This window comes from Actinia tenebrosa, unplaced genomic scaffold, assembly GCF_029948245.1.
Source record: "Actinia tenebrosa isolate PJP-AT-01 unplaced genomic scaffold, QUT_ActTen_1.0 PGA_scaffold11__36_contigs__length_13525064, whole genome shotgun sequence".
Classification (NCBI taxonomy): Eukaryota; Metazoa; Cnidaria; class Anthozoa; order Actiniaria; family Actiniidae; genus Actinia; species Actinia tenebrosa.
Genome location: NW_028292571.1, coordinates 10251337 through 10273029, shown reverse-complemented (window position 1 = coordinate 10273029; position 21693 = coordinate 10251337). Strand labels below are relative to the sequence as shown.

Genomic DNA, 21693 nt, shown 5'->3' with positions numbered 1-21693 from the left:
TGCCATCTAACCACAGGAAGCCCAAGCAGTATTATGGGATGGGCACGTAATGGTGCGAAAACCCTCTATTTGCGCTATTTATTTTAATTTATAGCAGAAAATGAGGGGGGAAAAAGGACATTTTATGACTCGACTATCCCAGGTTTCACAGTATTAAAAACCTTTTGGGCCATGACTGTTTTGAGTTTCAAGTCATGTAAAAAATCAAGCCAAACAAAACATCGCAAACTGATCGAAGATGTACAACGTAGAGCAACAAAGTTTATCTTAAAATATCCTGAGGACATGTCCTACCCCGAAAGACTCTCATGTTCAACTTTTAGAACACAGACGAGAAATAACTGACCTGGTTATGCTGTATAAAATAAGGAAGGGGTTAATAGACACCGATCTCAAACAACATCTGCTTCATGCTACATCCTGCTACAGAAAACGCAACTTCGACAAAAAGAAAAAAATATTCAATTGATAGTTTTCAACCATTCCCAACAGATTTGAATAACAAAAGACACGGCGGCCATGTTGGAGGATATAACAAAAGAATTCATTGACAATTCTTTTGTTAAGTTCCTCCAACATGGCCGCCGTGAAAACCATCAATTGGCACACCACAAGGAAACCTACTACAGATCATCGTTTTTTCCAAGAACTGTAGAGCTCTGGAACGGTCTTTCCAGTGAAATGAAATCAAAGCCGTTGTCGCTGATAAAACTTAGACAGCATATTCTCAATTACTATTATCAGAAACTACCCTCATACCAGCCACCACAGTGATGTGCTATAAATCAATTTAATTTCCTTATCGATCGCTAAGGTATCTTGTAGTTATTTCCATATCCAGTTAAATTCAAATTCAGCATTATCACTTCAAAATGAGATCTTGGTATTATTTTTTACTGTTGCAATAGGGACGGAAAGGATGTCAATTGGGACGCAAGTCCTGGTTCCTCCTCGTGTCACACTTTTATCGTCTATAATCCTCGTAGTCTTGCTTCTTACTGTCTCCTGATCTACATACATTCTTTATCATACTTTATAATTGTATTTAATATGATTACTTAGCAATAATTAGCTCCCATCTGAATTGTAAATAGAGTGACAAATAAGTAAATAAAGTAAATAAATAAATGCTAATGACTCACAGATCAATAACAACCTCTGAGGGGCTGATCGAAGTACTCAGGGTTTAGTGTGGCATGCTTGCATGTGGCTAAAAACGGTATCGATTAGATTTAATTAACAATCCAAATTTCAATGGTCCATAACCTTTTGTAAGATAATAAATTGATATGTCAATATAACTTATTCGTTTCACAGACCAAGTAAAATGATATCTAATGCATTCACCAATCCATGTCAGCTCAATCGATTTAATCTCAGTATGGAATATTTTTTCTATTGTTTATCTGATGAAAAGGATTTCTGCGCCATTTCATTGCTAGAACAATCGGGTTTGACATTCTCTATGAAGATCTAGTTTTAGATGGATACTTTTGTAATTGAAACAAGCGATAGAAAAACTGGTGAAAAAATTGAACGATCGCTGTACACTGGAGTGCAAACAATTAATCCGTGAAACACTAATTACTAAATAGTACGAAATAGTGCTAGTTAAACAATAGAAAACAATGGAATTTGCATGAAATTGTGCTATTTAGTATTACTAAAGTTTCACGGTTATATTGTTTGCACTCTAACTATCTATTCTTCCTATATTATTGTATCTTTTAATTTACTTTCTTGTTATTTTCTTTCTTTGTTTTAATACTCCGAAGGTTTTATGGATGGATGCCTTTATTCCTTATTAGCATCTCTGACCTAGCCATCAATGCAGAACTAGAAAAGCTCAGATCACGTAAAGATCACGAAAACACACGTACTAAGATCGGAATGCTATTAGAAAGATCATATTCTTTTATTTCCACAGTGACAAGTTTCAGACAATTTGAAGAAAAATTATAATGGACAGAAGAATCACGCAACTTTTATGAATGTCTCCACGGCACGAAGTATAAGAAAAGACACAAGCCACGGTAACCATGAAAATGAAAGCAGCGACTGTATTTCTTATTTCGTTGACGATTTCCGTAACCATTGGTAAGTTACTGAACATGTATATTATTGTAGCTCTTGATATGATAAGTTTAATGATCAAATTTAAACTAATATGTATTATAAATTTGATTTAAACTTCAAATATAAACCTACTTTTCGGTTTTATCCAAATTTCTTTTCTTATGATCAATATATTGTAAAGCGTTGTTGAAGCCATGCGATATTGACGCTATATAAAATACTCATTATTATTAATATTATTATTATTGTTATTATTGTTATTATTATTATTATTATTATTATTATTATTATCACTCCTAGATAAGCAAAATGCAGCATCATTAATCATCAATCAATAGTTAAGATAATATTGGATCACTATGGATTATTATGATCGTGAAAATTCACGTACTTGAAAGACAATATTTCTTAAATGTACCACATCGCGCAGCTGATGTCTGCCATATATAACTTTTTCTCATAATTAAATTAATTTTTTTCTCAGTTAAAGTAAAATTAAAGCACGCGAAAATTAATCTTATTCCCTCGGAAAGTGCTCTCTTAGCGAAAAAAATTTGAGGAGAATTGAGAGGTTTTTGAAAGTATGTTTACGAATTTTATTAGCATGATTTCATCGTCTTTCGCTCTTGATACTCGTAAATCAGATTTTTCATGTTAATAATGGCTTCTCTTCCAAATCGGTATTGCACACAAGTTCGCTGTCAGTGCATTCCTTGACACGAGAGAAACCTATATCTTTGAGCTTTTCTTTGCTGTGCGAAAAAAAATCGAACAAATTTTTTAATTTTGTGTAGTTAATCCTGTATTAGCGTCTTAACTGACTACCTTGCTAGGTGTGTTAAATTTAACTCACGATTTGATCCTAGATGAACACTAAGCGTGCGTTGAACAACGGAATCTATTTCTAGATTAAAATTTAAACTTCGATTACGCTTTTCAATCCTAGATTAGTGCTAGCAAAAGAAAATATTTTAGATACAGAAAATACTTTAGATACAGTAGTATAGGGAATGGGGGTTCCAGCGCAATCTCAACACGGGGTAAGACCCGCGTCAAAAATCCACCTACGGACGACCCCCACTCCAAGTGTGGTTGAGGGCAACAGCGCACTTAAATATGTTAGTCTATATATGGAGTGCGAAGAATGTAAGAGAACTTTTAAGAAAGAAGCGGATTTGAAAAAGCATTTGAAAATGAAGACGAAGTGTATGAGCAGTTATGATTGTGGATGTGGTAAGAAGTTTGAGACTAAGGTTAAATTGTTTTGGCATTGTCAGGACTGTGAGTACGACTACGACGACCTAAAAAGTGCTTGGTATTAGGTATAAAATATTTCCTATTATATAGATGGAATCCCAAAGCAACTTCAGCACGGTGTCAATACCCGGTAACGGTGAGATTGACGTTAGACAGTTTTGGCGTCAGTCAGAAAGGAAGGTTAAAAGGACTCTCCGAAAAGGTATAGAAGAATTAGGAGCCCTGAAAGCGAGCATAATGGTAGAAGTAAGTTTGTCAAAAGACGAGGTAATGACGACAGCAATGTTGCGATCAAAGTCGTTAGTGATATTAGAATCCACGAATTTGGATAGGTCACTCAGTGAAGCCTTAGAAGCAATAATGGAGTCGCTGTCTAACTACACGAAAGAAGGATCGGGTTGGACAGTAGAGGAGGTTGAAGGAATAGAGATAAGTATAGCCAGGTACGTACCCATACGAGGGGGGAGTTACGTACCGCTACCAACGTGGGTAGAAAGGAAGAAGGCTATTGTAAACGTGAAGAATGAAGACAATCGATGCTTTATGTGGGCAATCAGGTCTGCACTGTATCCAGCAGAGAAGGATCCCTGTAGGACAAGTAAGTATCCCACAGACGATTTAGAGTGGGATGGTGTGGAATTTCCCATGCAGTTGATAGACATCCCCATATTTGAGGAAATAAACGATCTAGCAATTAACGTTTACGGAGTCAGAGAGCAGACGATAGTACCGTTAGTTCTGTCAAAAAGTAAAGGAGAGCGCGTACATTTATTCTACCACGGCGGACACTACTCATGGGTTAAACACATTAGCAGACTATTCTACAGACATACTAAGCACAAAGGCAAAAAGTACTTCTGCGACTGCTGCTTGCTGTCATTTACATCCTTAAATGCCCTAAAGAAACACGATGAGATCTGCCGCGGAGTCGAAGAAGTGGCGCAACGGATCCAGATGCCCACCAACAAAGAGCTTTCATACGCAAACCATCAAAAGCAGATGCAAGTGCCTTACGTGATATATGCAGACTTCGAAGCGTTGATAACTAAGGAAGAGCAGAAACGTGGTGCCACGAATAAGGTAGGATTACACGAGATCTGCTCCTTTGGTTACATAGTAGTCAGATCAGACGGTAAAGCAAACCCTCCTGTGATTTACCGAGGTAAGAACGCAGCTAATGAGTTTCTAGAAGCATTGCGAGAAGAGGAGGGGGAGATAAGAGAACAATTAAGACGTCCAAAGAAGATGGAATTTACCAAAGAGAACCAGGAGGCTTTTAACAAGGCAAAAAAATGCCACATTTGCCAACATACGCTTCTTCAGTTTGGAAGACGAGCCAAGAAAGCGTGGGATGAAGATGGAAAGTATCTAGGAGAAGCTCATTTTAAATGCGGGAAGTATGCTAAGAAAGGTGAGAAGCCGGGAAAGCCCTCCACGCACTGCAGTCACTGCCACAAAGCATTTGTTGAGGATTTCTATGTGGATAAGGTTAGGGATCACTGCCACATCACTGGTAAATACAGAGGAGCGGCTCATTGGAAATGCAATATAAACTTCAAAGTAAATCCAGATATGGAGATTCCGGTGTTCTTTCACAACCTCCGCGGGTACGACTCCCATTTGCTACTACAAGGAACAGACGGCTCCGACGTCAAATGCATACCCAACAACAAAGAGCGCTACATGTCCGTAACTGTGGGTAAGCTAAAGTTCTTAGATTCGCAGCAGTTTATGGCGGACTCCTTGGCAAACCTCGTAAAGTATAACACCAACTTTCCCATTTCCAGTCAATATGGTGCGGAAAGGAAAGGAGTCTACCCATACGAATACATGGATTCCTGGGATCGATTCAAAGAGTCCCTACCACCCAAAGATCGCTTCTACAGCACCCTAAACGAGTCCGGCATAAAGGATGAGGAGTACCAGCATGCGTTAGACGTGTGGGAAAAGTACTCCTGTGAGAACATGGGGGACTACCACGACATCTACCTAAGGTCTGACGTAGTGCTGCTTGCAGACGTTTTCCAAAGCTTCAGAAAGATGGCTATAGAATATTACGGATTGGATCCCGCTAATTTCTACACGGCTCCTGGGCTCAGCTGGAGTGCTTTGTTAAAGAAGACAAATGCGCAGTTGGATCTCCTAACGGAGTACGACATGTATCGGTTTATGGAAGACGGTATTCGTGGCGGCGTATGCGGGCCCAGCCGACGTTACGCCCGCGCAAACAACCCCTTAGTAGAGCACGACCCAGAGAAACCAACCACATACATTTACTACCTGGATGCGAATAACCTTTATGGTTGGGCAATGTCACAGTACCTACCTGTGAGAGACTTCGAATGGGATCCAGTGAAGCCGATAGACTTCTACATGCAGGTAGGAAAGGAGGAAGACAAGGGTTACGTCTTAGAAGTGGATCTGGAGTACCCAGAGCGCCTGCACGACGAACACAATGAGTTCCCCTTAGCACCAGAAGCGATAGAGATACCATTTAAGCAGCTAAGTCCGCTGCAAAAGCAAATGTGCCCTGGTTACAAACCGTACAGGAAACTAACTATGAACCTGATGGATAAGAAGAAGTATGTGGTACATTACCGCAACCTGCAGTTCTACGTGCGACACGGAATGCGCGTAGAGAAGATCCACAGAGTCCTAAAATTCACGCAGGAACCCTGGATGCGCCCCTACATTGACTTTAACACGCAAAAGCGTACCGCAGCGAAAAATGACTTCGAGAAAAACCTCTTCAAACTGATGAACAACAGCGTGTTCGGAAAGACAATGGAGAACATCCGCAAGCGCGTAAGCGTAAAAATAGTCAGCACCAAAGAGGAAGCAGAAGCATACGTGTCACAGCCAGGCTTCGTTAGATACGTAGAAATGCTGAACTTCTACGTGATTCACATGAAAAGGGCAAACCTCTTACTAAACAAGCCCGTTTACACAGGCTTTACGGTGCTGGATCTATCGAAGCTGCTTATGTACGAGTTCTACTATGATAAGCTTAAGCCAAAGTACGGAGACCGCTGTCGCCTCCTGTACACAGACACCGACTCCCTAATTCTAGAAGTGCAAACGGAAGACGTTTACAAAGACTGCCTCCCCGACATAGACGAGTACGACACCAGCGGTTACCCGAAGGAGCACTTCCTTTACTCTGCGAAGAATAAGAAGGTAATTGGGAAGATGAAAGACGAAATGTTAGGAAAACCCATAGTAGAGTACGTGGGTCTGAAACCAAAGATGTACAGCGTGCTAAAGTTAGACGGCGTAGAAAAGAAAGCTAAAGGCGTAAAAAAGTACGTGGTTAAGAAGGACATTACGCACGAGTCCTACCTCAACGTATTACGAACACGCAAGGAACAGCGGCATAAGATGAACAGCCTGCGCAGCTATGGTCATCAGATACATAACGTCACGCAGGAGAAGGTGTCACTGTCTGCATTTGACGGTAAGCGATGGATGTGTGATGACGGAGTGCATACGATAGCATTCGGACATCACACGATAAGCAGTTCTTCCATGACGAACCCACGTGTGGGGCCATCGTGAAGATAATACAAGATGGGCTGACCCTTCTTAGCTATTACGCTTCGGATCTGGTAAGTTTCCAAAGACCAATTAGGATCCGTAGCTCTTTTGGATCCTCCTTCTAATTCACCCGGTCCGTAGAGATATCGGACCGTGACATTACCTAATTTTTTTTCATGGGGGAAGACTGCCCTCGAACTTCTGACGAAGGACTTGTGTTCCACGTGTTTCTTTTTTATGGCATCCCTGGGTTTTATTCCCGTAGCCCTGGCCGCCTCGTTATTTAAAGCCGCGACAACCTGGGGGAGCCTCTGAGTCCATTCCCTGTTGCGTTTGGAGGGATCTTCCAGCTCTTTCCAATACTGGTACCCAAAGAGGCGCTCGGCCAAGGTCTTGTTGAATCTTTCGACGATGCTCTGACCCCTGTGGTACTCTGCTTCGGCTCTCCTAATCTTAGTGCTGTGGTCTTTCAGGGTCTTAGTAACCACGCCCATGAACTCCGTTCCCGCATCCACTTGCAGCAGCTTAGGCCATTTCAAAACGCGCTTATAAATCCTACCTAGGGCTTCTGCGACTTCCCCAGAATCCTTGCTGGTTATGGGTTCGGCGTCCTTGTATCTGCTTGCGATATCAACTACGGTCAAAGCGTATCTATAGGTCTTTTTTCTCACCTTGTCATGTGGTAAGAAAAGCAAGTCCGCCTGATGAACTTCATTAGGGACATTTACGGTAAAGCTGGGCCTGGGAATGTACTTGGGCACGGGAAGATAAACCTGCCAGATGGTTTGTTTTTTCAACCAGTTCTTAGCCGTTTCTTCTGATACCCTGGCCGCGGTCGCGAGTTTCTTGATGGCCGACGCTCCTTTCCAATAGCCTTCAGGCCCATAGTAAATCCTCTTGAGTTTGTCCTCTACGCGGCCCATTATATGAATTCCAAAACAAGATTGATCTTACGTCCGTTGAAATCCGCCGTCTCTCCGTCCACCTTAATGGTGATGTTTATGCTTTCTACCAAATGAGACAAGTCATAGCTTAAAGAAATGGGAGTGTATTCTACTGGGTCAAATGGATTACCTTTGGGCAGAAACTTGGACATAAGAGAAGACTTTTTTCCATTGTTGTAACTATGGACCAAATCGCAATAGACTTCGTAAGAGGATGCGACTTTCCATTTCACAGGTATGGCTGTGTCGGTAATTGTCTTGCCTGAGGCACATAATAATGACCCCAATGGGTCAGACTTTCCAAAAGTTACTGAATAGTTTGGCATATTATGTTTGAGGGTCATTTCGTGCGGCAATCCTGTGGTGAGCGTATGACCGTGTTTTGCTAATTCCTTAGCAAGGGTGATTGGCGTGTAATGTCCATCGGGCAGCAATATGCCTTGATAGTTGCCGCCGCCTTTATGCTCAGTGATCAAGGCATTGACTAAATTATACCAAGAATTGTACAAAGAGCAACTAACCAGCCGAACCTTATGGGCTTTAATGGGGGGATTCAAATAAGTGGTAAAGTTATTTTTATCGCTTTCCAAAAAGACGATCATATATTTCAGGAAACACAGTTTCCTTCGTTAGAGCAGATACGCCAAAGCTACGCCTCCTGCCAGCCCTGCAACTCCCACGAATACCAACTCGCTTTCTTTTTGTTTCTTAGAAGGCTGATAGTAATTCTTAAACTGAGGCTTTCTTAACCCCGTTAATGCCGCGGGGTGTGCCTGTGCATAAAGTTTAAAGGCGTAGTCTGTATTTTCGAAGTTCTTATCCGCCTGTATTTTGTCTTGGTAGTTCTTGTCCAACCAATCCCTGTAAGCTTGTCTTTTTTCATTCCAAGCTGCCACGTCTCGCTGATATTTCTCCAGCGCTAAGTCGTGTCTCTTTCTTTCGGCGGCTAAATCTCCGCTGCGATCACCTCTAACTAATCTATCCAAATATTGACCACCATAATTAGCTCCAGTGAATGCTAAAGCTGCAACAATTCCACCTACGACCGCGCTAGCCATTATATATTAGAAAATCACAGGGATTTTCACGAGTTACGTCGTAGGTAGGTACTTTTCCTTCCGTAGGTAATCCTTTACCATGATAGCCCCGCCAACGGCAGCGGTCATCTTAGCAAAATTAGCGAAGCTCTTGCTTGGGTCTTCAGTAAAGTCTTCTTTGAGCACTTTCTTACCTACCCAACCAATACCCGCAACGATGGAAGTAATAATAGCTGCTTCTTCAACAGTTTTCAATAACGCGGTCGACATTATATTACAAAGCGAGAAGGTTATTCCATTTCAGGGATCTTACTTTTTCTAACAGCCGGTTCCACAGGTGCGTGCACGGGCGCGTGATATGTTGGTGGTTCTACTTTTGGCTTCGTTGCCCGCCATTGTAAGTAAAGGCTGCCTGCTGCTATAGCAACTCCTAACGCGCCAATGACGTACCCAGGATTAATGAAGGATTCCTCTTCTTTTTCCTCCACCTTTTCTTCTTTTTTGGCTTTGTTCTTTTTATTCATCTCCGCGAGCTTCTTACCGGCAGCGACTCTGCCTGGAGATTTAACCTTGGTAATCTTTTGCTCCTCTTGGGGCTGCTCTACCTTCGACTCTGGTTCACTCATTTATATCTAAGGACTTGAAGGACTTGATAAGTACTTGACTAAGTACTTAAGGACGACTTGGAAATAACCTGGGCGCGACCTGACCAAGTACTTAAGGACGACTTAACTAAGTACTTGAGGCGACTTGATCAGGTACCTCAGCAAGTGCTGCCTGGAAGACCTTTTCGACTTCTCTGTCCTTTTTGAAGTCCTTCCAAGATGTTCCGAAGGAACCTAGTACCTCCTTCAAGTCGACATGCTGAGCTACGTGAAGTGCCGCAGAGGCGACTGCCATTAACTTACCGCACTTCAAAGACAACCACCCGCAGGTTATCTTAAGTTCTTGGGCGATGACATAGTCATCACTAATGTCCTTCCGCAGTTGCTCCACGTCGTCTATGGGCAGCGCAAGTCCGAGAAGCTTGGTGGCCAGCTTAATGGCTGAGTCTGCTACGGCGTCCGTGGTCTTACTTGCAAGGGCGGCCTCGTACCTCTTATGGAACTTCTTAACCTCCTCTTCCGACAACTTATTAACCTGTTCATGGGTAAGTTCCTTGCCTATCATTTCTTTACACTTCCCAGAAGACACAAGAATGTTAAGTTGTTCCTTGAGGTTACTTTCATCTAACTGTGTGGGGACTTCATCTAAGAGCTGCTCAATATCCATATATGTTAATGGAATACGGAAACCTCAAAGAGAAGATCATCTTGGAATGTTGGTGCGTCTTTAAATGCCGCATGTATTCGTGTAACTGTTCCTTGGATATCTCACCGCCGTAGTCGCTTAAGATGGTTTCCAGGTCAGACTTGCTCGGAGTATAAAATACGACAAGTGAACCTATGTTTTCCCTGAAGGGCTTAGAGACGCTGGTAAGCTGCTGCGAGAGCAACCAAACGCTGATATTGTCGTGTCTACCGCTGAAGGCGAGTTTAACGAGCTCGGAAGTGCGTCTTTTTACGTCGTCCCCACAGGCAATGTCATCCAGTATAAGGAGGGTTTGCGTATTCTTGGGGAATTGTTTGTGCCAAAACTTAAGATGGCCGGATAACTCGTTAGGATCTAAGATATCTACAAAGAAGTCGTCATCTTTCACTCCTATGCCCGTCCAGGTGCGGTTATTCACGTAGGTGGGGCATAATAGCACGACGTAGTCGAAACGGTATCTAAAGGGTCCTAATAACTGCTCCACTACGAATTGGGTCTTTCCGCAGCCGGTGGGTCCTACTATGAGAGCATTGCAGGGAATATGATTCGGATCCATTATATATACGATGGACCCAGTGGACGCAGTAAGAAGGATTGCCACCGACGCAAAAGATAAAAGAGACACCATAGAAATGCAAAGGGAAGAGATCGATCGGTTAAAAGAGCGCGTGCAGGAATTGTACGATGAAATGTGCGGTCTGAAGCGCGCAGAAAGGTTTGGTGCGCTCTTGACGATGGCGGGCTGGGCAAAAGAAAGCGTGCAGGACTTCATGCGATATCCCCTGTAGAATATTAACAATAAGGTTAAATCTTTGTTAAGGATGCCTGGAAACTATTTCAAAGAGTGTCTTAGAATGTTGACAATAAGGTTAAATCTTTGTTAAGGATGCCTGGAAACTATTTCAAAAGTGTCTTAGCTTTACTATTTTGAATCCCGCAAGCGCCCTTAAAAGGGGTCTTTATTTTTATTTATTATTATTCATTATTCTTAATAATAATAAATAAAAATAAGGATGGGATTTGAGACTCTTTGCGCAAACCCTACTTTACTATTTTAAGCCGCCTACTAACCATTACGGGCTTTCCAGGCATCCTTAACAAAGATTTAACCTTATTGTTAATATTCTGAGACACTCTTTGAAATAGTTTCCAGGCATCCTTAACAAAGATTTAACCTAAACGTCAACATTCTGAGACACTTTTTGAAATAGTTTCTGGCCGTTAAGGACTTTATGCGGTATCCCATATAAGGGTTATTAAATCCTTATTATATATGGAGTGTGAGCGGTGTAACAAGGAGTTCAGCAGCAAGCAAATGTTAAAATACCACCTGGAAAAGAAGGTATGCGCTAAGAAGGCACGCGAAAGGCGTTGTAAGGAGTGTAATCGACTCTTTAGCAGCGCGCAAATGTTGGATTACCACGTGGATAACCGCGTTTGCCTAAAGAACGTATGTGAGCGCTGCGAGGAGGACAAGAACGACGAATGGCATCGACATCGGTGCCGCGGCAATTACGACCTGCTGAGCGTGGCTTGCGAGGAGCACGGCGACGTTGCCGCACGATGTTGCCCAAAGGAAACCCAAAGGAAGTTAACGCGCCGGAAGAAGGAAATTGACCAGCGCTTTGCGGAGTTTGACTGCGTCGAAGGCGTAAGGTGGGAAGATAGGGAATATTGGGAGGCAACCTGCGAGCGTTGCGGCTGTCAAAGAAGTGACCAACATATTTGGCAGTGCCTCTACGACGGCCAAGGCGGCTTTAAGGAGTACTTAGATCGCTTTGAGGCCTGGCATGCCGGCAATGAGGCGGCAAGGAAAGCCCGTAGAAGTTAGAAAGGACCTAAGATAGTAAAGTAGGGTTTGCGCAAAGAGTCTCAAATCCCATTCTTATTTTTATTTATTATTATTAAGAATATTCTATAATAATGAATTAAGGATATTTAATAATAATAAATAAAAATAAAGACCCCTTTTAAGGGCGCTTGCATAATGAAAATAAGAACCCCTTTTAAAGGTATATGCTAGCGCAGCTGCCTTTCTGGGAGGCATTCTAATTACCCTTTCAATATATGGACTGTATTACTTGCGAACTACCTGCCGACTGCATTACCCCTCGTAAGCCGCCGCGTAAAAAATACGCCTGCCTTCATTGCGACAGGGTATTCTCCGAAGGATCCTTTGTGGGGCATTGGTGCTCCGCGGATCCTAAAGCGCAGCGGGCGCTTAACTACAAAGAGGAGATGGAGTGACTGTTCTTTCAATGTCAAACTTCCATCGGCCATTTACCTTACCATAGCTGCGTAAGTGGGTGAATTCCTCGCCCTGAATTACGTACCGCACGCAATCCGGCGCCCAAAGGGAATATTCCTTGCCTTCTAAGTCTTTGAGGACTAACCGTAAACGGTCGATGTCTTCGAAGACGACGTAATTTTTTATTTCGTATGCTTTGCCGTGGACGAGATCACGCCAGTGAGTCAAGCTGAGCTTCATTATACCTATGGAATATCTTTAGGTGCGTTTTCAAAGTGGCGTAGGACTTAAACCGCTTTACACAGCCCTTACAGGGAATACGAATGCCATCCGCGTAATCCATCAGGGCACGGCAGATGATGTCGTAATCGTTGCTAACCATCGTTAGGTAACCATTTACGTCAAGCTGTGAGATTTTCTTAGATTGCTTCGCGGATAAGACGCCGTTTCCTTTTGGGGTTTTCAACTCAATACACAACCCGCGGTATTTCTTATGCGCATTTAGGATTAAAAGGTCTGGCTGGCCGGCTTGGTAGCCTTTTCGCCAGCATGTTATGCGCTTGCTGTCTGAATCTTGAAGCTCGCCAAGACCCGGCGCTATGATGAAATCGGGGTAAAACCTACGTATGTAGTCGACTACCTTCGCGTGTAGGTCGGCTTCATTTTCGATCTTAAAAACTAATTTATTCGGGCTGTCGAAGCGTTTGTCCATCGCATATTTACCCGTCTTTCTCAACGCGGGTAGGACTTCTTCGAGGACCCAATCTTGGAATTCTTCTGCCTTTGCCATCTTCGAGGAGAATATCAACTGATACAACCCGGATTCGTTCACATACAGGGAATGTGGGTGTGAATTGGAAGGGAGGCGATTCACCTCCATTCTAAGTTCGCTAAGCCTTACCTTGTATTTATCGCGAACGTGCACCTTAATTGCATCTTTTGGGCGTTCGTAGCCCAATGCGGCCGCTACTTCCTTTGCTTTGAAGTACAATTTATCGCCTTGCACGACTTGCAGTTTCGTACCGTTGCTTTCAAATACGCGAAGCATTGTATATTCAAGAAATATTTTAACATTGACGACTTCATTCCTCAGCCGTCCTAGTAGGCAACGCTTTTCAATTGGTTCATTTCTACGCTTAACTGCGCGTCAGACACGACGAAGACGTAGCAGTTTATTTTATCACCGTCGCCCGCGGAGGCATTCTTGGTGCGTTTGATCTCCAATGTTATGCCATCCTGCGTATTTACTAGACGGAGGCCTTGACCATGTAGGTCTTCGTCGTTAATGGTGCGCATGTCAATCCACAGCGCATATTTGTCCTTAAAGAATTCCTCAGGGTTAATTTGGTCGCCAAACTTGCGCATGGCCTCTCTGTACACGTCTGCGGGCTTTATCCCCTGGGAGTAGACCTTGTTTGGAACGCCGTTTATGTTGACCCCTACGTTAGTAATGTTAGGGTTGTGAAAGGCCTCGGAGTCGCGCTTACCGGCTTCGTAGGGTTTGGCAAACACCAGCATCAACCCCGTGAGACTTCTTCGGGGGAGGTAAATGCTTTGGTTGATAACCTCATCCGTCTTATCCAAGAAGCTAAACGTCTTATACATCACTACGTGGTCGTAAAGGAATGCCTTGCCGGAGCTGTATTCCATGCCAGCGCTACGGGCCAGCTCTTCGCTGTATACCGTTTCGTACTGTAATTCTAAGTTGGTGATAGAGTATGGGGTTGTTGTGGTAAGTGCAGTGCTTAGCCCACCAATGATGTTATTAGCATCTGCTAAAGTTACTTCAAACTGTAGCTCGGATAACTGTCTTGGGTAATACACACCGTGATTCGTGATTACTTCAAAGTCCAGTGGTATGACATACTTACTACCATAGGCGGTCTTTATTCGCTTTGCGTCTGCCACTGCGGTTTCTCCGCTGCCGTCAGTAGGTTGCGTTTTCGTAGGTGTGCGAACCTTACGTAGAATGACACTACCAATTCCTTGTTCTATCCTTTGCGCGCGGTCAAAGGCTGTCAACCATAAGTCTTTGTACGTGGTATACAGATCGTACCTATTTAAGTCCAGCAAGGATTCCCCAGCGAACTTTACACGCATCTTAGAAACAATGTTGCGACCCACGTTGTTAACGATAATCCTTTCGTCTGTGGGGCTTGACTGTACCGCTAGGTCGAACCTTAAAGCCAGGGTGCCAGGAACCAATACTAGGTTATCCGTTAGGCGGGGAACGCCCACATACAGGGTTTCCCCTGGCTTTGCGCTAGAAGGTGTGAATGTGACCCGGTGAAAGGTGCGTTCTGCTTTCAGTCCGCCAACCTGCTTAGGTAATACGTTGGGATTTAACTTTGAGCTTATCATATATAATGGAAGTAGAAGGAACAGATCCCGAATTGGATCCCCTTACCGAAGAAGGCCAGGCTGATATTAACGACAACGAATATGAAGAACTAATAAAGGTCGCAGATACTAATTCTTCAATGCTCGACATTAAATTCGTAACCATGTTTGGTAAAGAATGGAGAAGCTTTAAGAAAGCCTTTGCTCGTAAGTGGGGGGAAAAGAACCCCGGCAAGTCTCCCCCTGAGTACATAGAGCTTCAAAACATGGGCGAGCCGGAAGCAGCCGCGCGGGAAACCGTAGAGTGGGCAATGCAAGAGCTAACGCAGCGCTACGACAACTTTGATGCTGACGACGTAAAGCTTACGGAAAAGGGAAACAAAGTCCTCATAAGCGTCCAAGACTTAAGATTTCCCGACAAAGACCGCTGGACAAAACCGCAACCCCTCTTTGATGAGGAGGGCAACGTTAGGGGCGACGTCTCAAGATTAAAAGGCTTTCAGCAGGCTACTAGGAGCATGTTAGAAAGGTTGCAAACCCTGAATGAAAAGGTTGCGCTAGAAAGGCGCGCTATCGAACTGCAAAAGGCGCTGGAAGAAAAAGAGGCGGCGTACGAAAAGCAAAGTCGACTACTTGCTAATGCTGAGAAGAAGTTTAGTCAACGAGACGTAAGAATGGAAGAAATGACGAAACACTTAGATCAGGCTTTACGTGATCGGGATAAAGCAGAAAGGGAGTTGGAGGAGGCTAAGAAATCACATGCTCCGACGGCGGCGTTAGAAAAAACGCTAAAGGAAAGGGAGTCAAGCTATAAAAAACAATTGTTGCGGCTGGGTCAAAGTAAAGACGAAAGCATACTGCAAATTAAACGAGAAGCCGAAAAGGCTTTAGATGAAAGGGATACAGCTCGACAGGCTTTTCGCCTTGCTCTGCAGGACCTAAACATGAGTCAGGAGGAAGTTAGGAAATTACAAACCACCATAGAGGGTTCTTTGGTGGAGCGGCGGCAGTTAGTTGCTGAAATCAACATTAAAGAAGAGCAAATCCAGCAAAAAACTCAGGCCATCGAAGACCTGGAAAAAAACATATCCGAAAAGCAGGAAATAATTGCGGACCTAACTCGTACCGAAGAAGAAAGGGAGGCTGTCCAAAGGGAATCAGAAACCCTTCAGGAGAGAGTTGCGGAATTACAGGCGCAAAAGGACAACCTGGAAAAGGAGCTGGGGCTTACCACCAAGGAAAAGATAAAAAGAGCCCTTTTGAAGTATGGTATTCCGCTGGCATTTGCGGTCGCTATTAGCACCGTAGTAGGAGTTATCCTATCCGCGCTTAAGGCTACAGGCGCGGGCGTAAAGAAATTAGGCAATGGGCTGACGGACTTAGGAAAAAAGATGGCAGCCGGTCTTCCTGGGCTGCTGGGTTCGGTCGTTTCCTTGGCACTTAGGGCCGGCGGCGAACTGCTAAAGTTCGTGGGCAACAACATTTGGATCTTGGTTGTCGCTATTGGGGTGGTACTCCTGAAGAAGATGAAGGGTTAATCTTATCCTCGTGTATTACTGGTGGCTTATCGTCGTCGGGCGCCCGAGGCGTCCTCGACTGGCGATAAGTAAAGATAGTATTCGCGCCGCCTTGATAATTTGGTATCAGGGGTAGGGCAGTCATAGTAGAAATGGGTTTATGATTCCAAATAGAATCCGTCGGGGGATCTTTTGACGGGGCGGCATTTATCTGAACGCGACCCAGCTCACCGGCATTGATGCCCGACGTGATCCCATCACTAGGGCGAATTTGTAACTTTGCATATTGACAATTAGCTATCATATGAAAAGTTACTGGTGTTAAGTCTTCTGCGCTTGTTCTTTCGGCTTCGAATGAGAAATGAACTGGAGCCCTATTGTTATCTTTTTTTCTATAGGGTAGTAATGGTCGGTTACTCTCATCAATGATCCTAAACCCAACATTACAATGCCACCCCGTTGAAATACTAATGGTGCGCGTGATTAATCCTAAACCTCCAACCTTTACCCACAATTCGGTGTCAAACCATTCATCATTTACGTAGTCCTTCTCCTCCAAGTAATGAAGGAACCAATCTTCCTTTACATGTGGGTTATTCATATATTTAAAGGCTAACCACCGTAAGAGTGCTAATGCTCTTGTGATTATAAACGTAGTCTCTTTGATCCTCTATGCTATTTACCGTAACCTTTCCCGTATCGTCTACTCTTATCTGCAGCTTTACCTTCCCGTGGCAATCGGCAACCATGTGTAAAGTCCAAACGGAATGATTTTCAAGGCTATTCGCTGGCGGCTCTACGGAGAAATGCGCAGGCTCCCTGTTGTTTGTCTTATTTCTCATAGGCTGCAGTATACCCTTGTCATCCAGGAACCTAAAGCCCACGTTAGCATGGCTGCTCGTGCCAATGCAAATACTACAAAGGATTAACTTCTTTCCCGAGTAGTTCAAGTCTACAGACATGCCCGTGACATCAACCCAAGAGCTCTGGGTGTATTTTTTCTCGCCTGTGTAAGTCGTATAGACACAATCTACTCCAGCTACGTAGGGGTTGTTCATCGCCATATATAATAGCTCAGACCAATGCTTGCAGCTGCTAAGCCGGCCTTTAGTAAGTTATGGTCATATTCCTCAGGTATCGCAGGCAGGACCTTCTTTGATGGTTTCTTAACTACGGGTAGCTTCGTTTCGTGTGACTTTTTTGGCTTCTCTACGAAGTGAGGAATGTTCCTAAGAGTGTCAGAGTTCACGTCATTCACCCCAAACTTCATATCCTTAGTAGCTCGCTGCAGCTTGTTGTTATAACCCACAACGGAATTGGTGTTAATAACCAAATTACTCGGCATTAACCAACAACCAGGCGACAAAGCGTAATCCAGTCGCACTTTAGACTGCTGCACCGCTAATTGATATCTCTGCACCGATTTAGATATGTCATTTTCTATTATTGCAGACTCAAATAAAGTTAGGAATTCTTGTTGCGTTTCCTGTGAAGCGCCTTGGGATCCAACAATGGGGTTGCGGGTATTTACCTGCGCTCCCAGGATGCAGTACACGAATGCTTCAATGCTACGGTTAATCCTGGCTAGGTTCCTTAAACCTTTTCCTTTCATCAACACGAATGGATCCCAAGTGCCGAGGTAGTTCGATTGGATTCTGGTAATTAATGAATTATTGCTCTTATCACCACCCATATCACCGAACTCTAACTCATTACTTGGGTATTCCTGATGTCCGTAGTCAGCCGGCTTCTCACCATTGGCACCCCAAACGTAAACTATACCCAGCCCATGCGTCTTACCCTCTTTGTAACGAAAGTCTCTTTGCTGTGGTTTGAACTCATTAATTAACCTTTCTAGGGCTGCGGCGTTATATCGATTATTCATTGGATTAAATGCCTTATCTCCCGGTAAAGGTACGTTAAGCTCCTTCAACAACCTCCTTACCGTAAAGGCAACGTGAAACCGCATGATCGGAACGTGAAACATATCCGCGGCAACGCCACAACCTTTAGTGGCGGCCCAGACAGCAAAGTTTAACTGCTGCGGCCAATATCGCATATTGGGTCCTGCTAACCATTCCCTGGCCTCTTTACCCGACGTATGCTTTAACATCGTATCCCCATAGATATTCCTTACTACTACATCAAATGATTGCCTACCCACTGAAATCTTCAGGTGCGTTACCAGCTTTTCGAAGTTGTTTACACCACCTTCAGCATCGTAAAATGGGTAATCTTCCGTGGTTAACAATAAGTTTCTAGGAAAATTAGGTGCTTTATGCTCGGGTTTTGGTGGCCTTTCTTTATGAACGGGGTGTACAATCGTCAATCGCTGCACCTGATCACCTACTTGCTCCAAGTCTGCATTGCTGTACATCCTAGAGCCGTTATAGTAAATCCCATCGGGTCTTCTTTCGAACTTACTAGGGTCTGCATGCGGAAACATCTTCCTAAAGGCTCTCCAGTTGGCATAATCCCGGTTGTCGTGATGTGGCTGCTCCTCAATATCATTCCCAAAAGCGTCGTACATTAGTATATATAATGGATGTTATACCATCAGCACCTCAGTTGTACCCAGATGTTCCCACTAAGGATACAGGTCCTAACGAATTAAACGCTGAAAACTTTAGGCTCAACAAAGCGAACTTAATCCTGGCTTACTTGGAAGGGCAGGCAAAACACTATGAAAAAGTCCGAAAAAAGTACGTTAGAGCCCGGAGTACGCTACATAAGATTGCGATAACTTCAGGGTCCATATCTGTTGTGTTAACGGGCTCTGGCGTTGCTACTTCGCTTACTGGGCCGGGAATAATTGTTGGAGTTCCTTTGGCCGGCGTTGGGGCAACCTGTGGTATTATTTCTGCTGTTGCTACGGGTATTATGAAAAAGCTATCCACGAAAATATCCAAGCATGACACGACAATAGCTCTGTCTAGGGCTAAAGTAAATACTATTACCGATCTTGTCTCAAAGGCTTTGCGTGACAGAAAGATAGACGACGTAGAATTCTCGCTTATTCTGACCGAAGAAGACAAATACGAGAAATTAAAGTCGGACATAAGGAATAAAAAAACAGTCGTAAAAGATCTTTCCGAGGAATCTCGCAAAAAGATTTACCAAGAAGCGAAAGAAGAGCTTCAAAGAAAGCTTGCTCAGTAAATATCGTGACAGGATTCTATTTACATATCGAACGTCAGTCTAGAAATTACGCGTAATATAAATTCAGTGAATTATTACGCGTAATATAAATTCAGTGAATTATTATGCGTAATATGAATTATTTGGCGAATTATTACGCGTAATATGAATTATTTGGCGAATTATTACGCGTAATATGAATTATTTGGCGAATTATTACGCGTAATATAAATTCATCGTATGAATTACGCGTAATATGTTATTGTCGCCTCGGAATCCATCCTAACAGGGGGTGGTTGGGGTCAATTTTGTAAAATATTTCGTAAATTACGTCAGGATAATAAGGAATATCCTTATTCAGCCGACAAAACATCCACTCGGCTTTTGTCATATCAGAAACCTCAGGAATAGACTTACCGGTAATTTCAGACAAAAGATAGGGAATAGCTTTGTAATATTTCCCTAGCTTTAATTTTTTCAACGTTTTTCGTAGACTTTGTGGGGTTGGCTCTTCTAAATGGTCTATGATTTTCTTCCTTACTTCGTTGTTTAAATATACCGGATGTAAACCTTGGATATGACTCATCCAGTCCCTGAAGTATTTTATTCTCTTATATGGCGTTTTCTTACGACCTCCATTGGCGTAATATTGCTCTTTGGTAGCATTTGGTACGGCATTACGAATATTCTTACCACATTCGTAACACTGCGCTGACGTGTCGTCTTCTATTTGCATTTTTTTACCACAACAAATATACTTATTTGGCTTAGTAGGTACAAACTTGGGTTTCAAGCACTTTACACAGAAATCATAAGCAAACTCTTTACAATCTTCGCACTCCATATATAGACTAACATATTTAAGTGCGCTGTTGCCCTCAACCACACTTGGAGTGGGGGTCGTCCGTAGGTGGATTTTTGACGCGGGTCTTACCCCGTGTTGAGATTGCGCTGGAACCCCCATTCCCTATACTACTGATACAGACAAAACAATAAGCCATATTTCCTTATGCACAAAAAAAAAAAAAACAAAAAAACAAAAACAAAAACAAAAAACGGTATAATGAATAATAAAAAAAAATATTATATTAATTTGAAAATTGTCAAGCGAAGTTTTCAGAGCATGACTGAAATTGCGTGCTTGATAGGTATGCGTACGATGACGTCATTTGTTTTGATCAAGAACGTGAAATTCTTGGATATTCAAGCAATAAACGAACAAACGTCAAAAGTGGCAAGATCCTATCGCTTTAGAAGATATATGAGAATTTGAGGACAAATCTCTTGATGGTTTCCAAGTTAACGTTGTGAAATTTGACAGTAAATGTATGTTGGTTGGCAAGATGTTGTATGTTGCCAACCAACCTACATTTACTAAAATTTATCAACTTTAATTTATTATAACTCCTGAACTAATGAAGCAACTGCGCTCAAATTGATAAATATTATCAACAGTTATGACTTCTTTATATTTTTTAAGTACAATCGTTTATGGTTCAAAAGTTGATTTTTGGAAATGTAAATAGTGCGCCCTCCTGTTTTATGTATTTTATATTTTTGTTATCGAAATTAACCGGAAGTGACCTTTACGTTATGACACGTTTCTGTGTTATGCGTGGGGGCGACAAAGAAAGGAAGGAAGGAAGGGAGGGAGGGAGGGATTGAGGGATCGAGGGAGGGAGGGAGGGAGGAAGGGAGGGAGGGAGGGAGGGAGGAAAGAAAGAAAGAAAGAAAGAAAGAAAGAATTGAATGTATTAATATCTCGCACATTTCTCTTACATTTCCAGACGTCAATGCCATCAGTTGCTATCAGTGTTCTTCGACTATTAATTGTGAGTCCAAAGACACAGAATGCCCTGAAGATCAAAACGCCTGCCAAAAGAAAATCCAAGGGAGATTAATCGAAAAAAGTTGCAATATTCTCAGCGCATGCTTCGAAGAGCAAAATAAGTGCAAGAATGGAACGTGCCAAGTTTTCTGCTGTCGAGATGATTACTGTAATGCTTCATCTTCTATATACATAAATGAGGCATATGTTGGAATCCTTACGACTTCATTGGCTTTGATAGTCAATGTTATCATCAGGGACCACGGAACGTAATTTTCACGACACATTTTGGAACTGATGATATATTTCTTTGTAATCAAATATGGTCTTTGCTGCAACGATTGTATTTCTTTATTCTAACAAAACATAGTTTTCTATATTTTTTCATTCAATGCCTTTCGAGGACATTATCACATTAGGCAAAAGAGCAAGTCTTGTAAATAAAGATATTTTGAAAGACTTC

The 21693-nt window shown here is 42.8% G+C and overlaps 1 protein-coding gene across 1 annotated transcript; it reads left to right on the top strand.

The window, feature by feature from the left end:
- The first annotated feature begins 1834 nt into the window (after nucleotides 1-1834).
- Nucleotides 1835-21689, top strand: LOC148912516 (uncharacterized). Its single transcript, XM_089027845.1, has 2 exons — nucleotides 1835-2097; nucleotides 21190-21689. The coding sequence occupies exons 1-2, from the start codon at nucleotides 2040-2042 to the stop codon at nucleotides 21501-21503; spliced, it is 372 nt and encodes a 123-aa protein (XP_088883971.1). The 5' UTR covers nucleotides 1835-2039; the 3' UTR covers nucleotides 21504-21689.
- The last annotated feature ends 4 nt before the right edge of the window (nucleotides 21690-21693 follow it).

Excerpts from the sequence above, each read along its gene's own strand:
- LOC148912516 (XM_089027845.1), top strand. The coding sequence starts at position 2,040 with ATGAAAATGAAAGCAGCGACTGTATTTCTTATTTCGTTGACGATTTCC. Across the intron at positions 2,098-21,189 it reads GACGATTTCCGTAACCATTG|ACGTCAATGCCATCAGTTGC; the intron begins GTAAGTTACTGA and ends TTACATTTCCAG.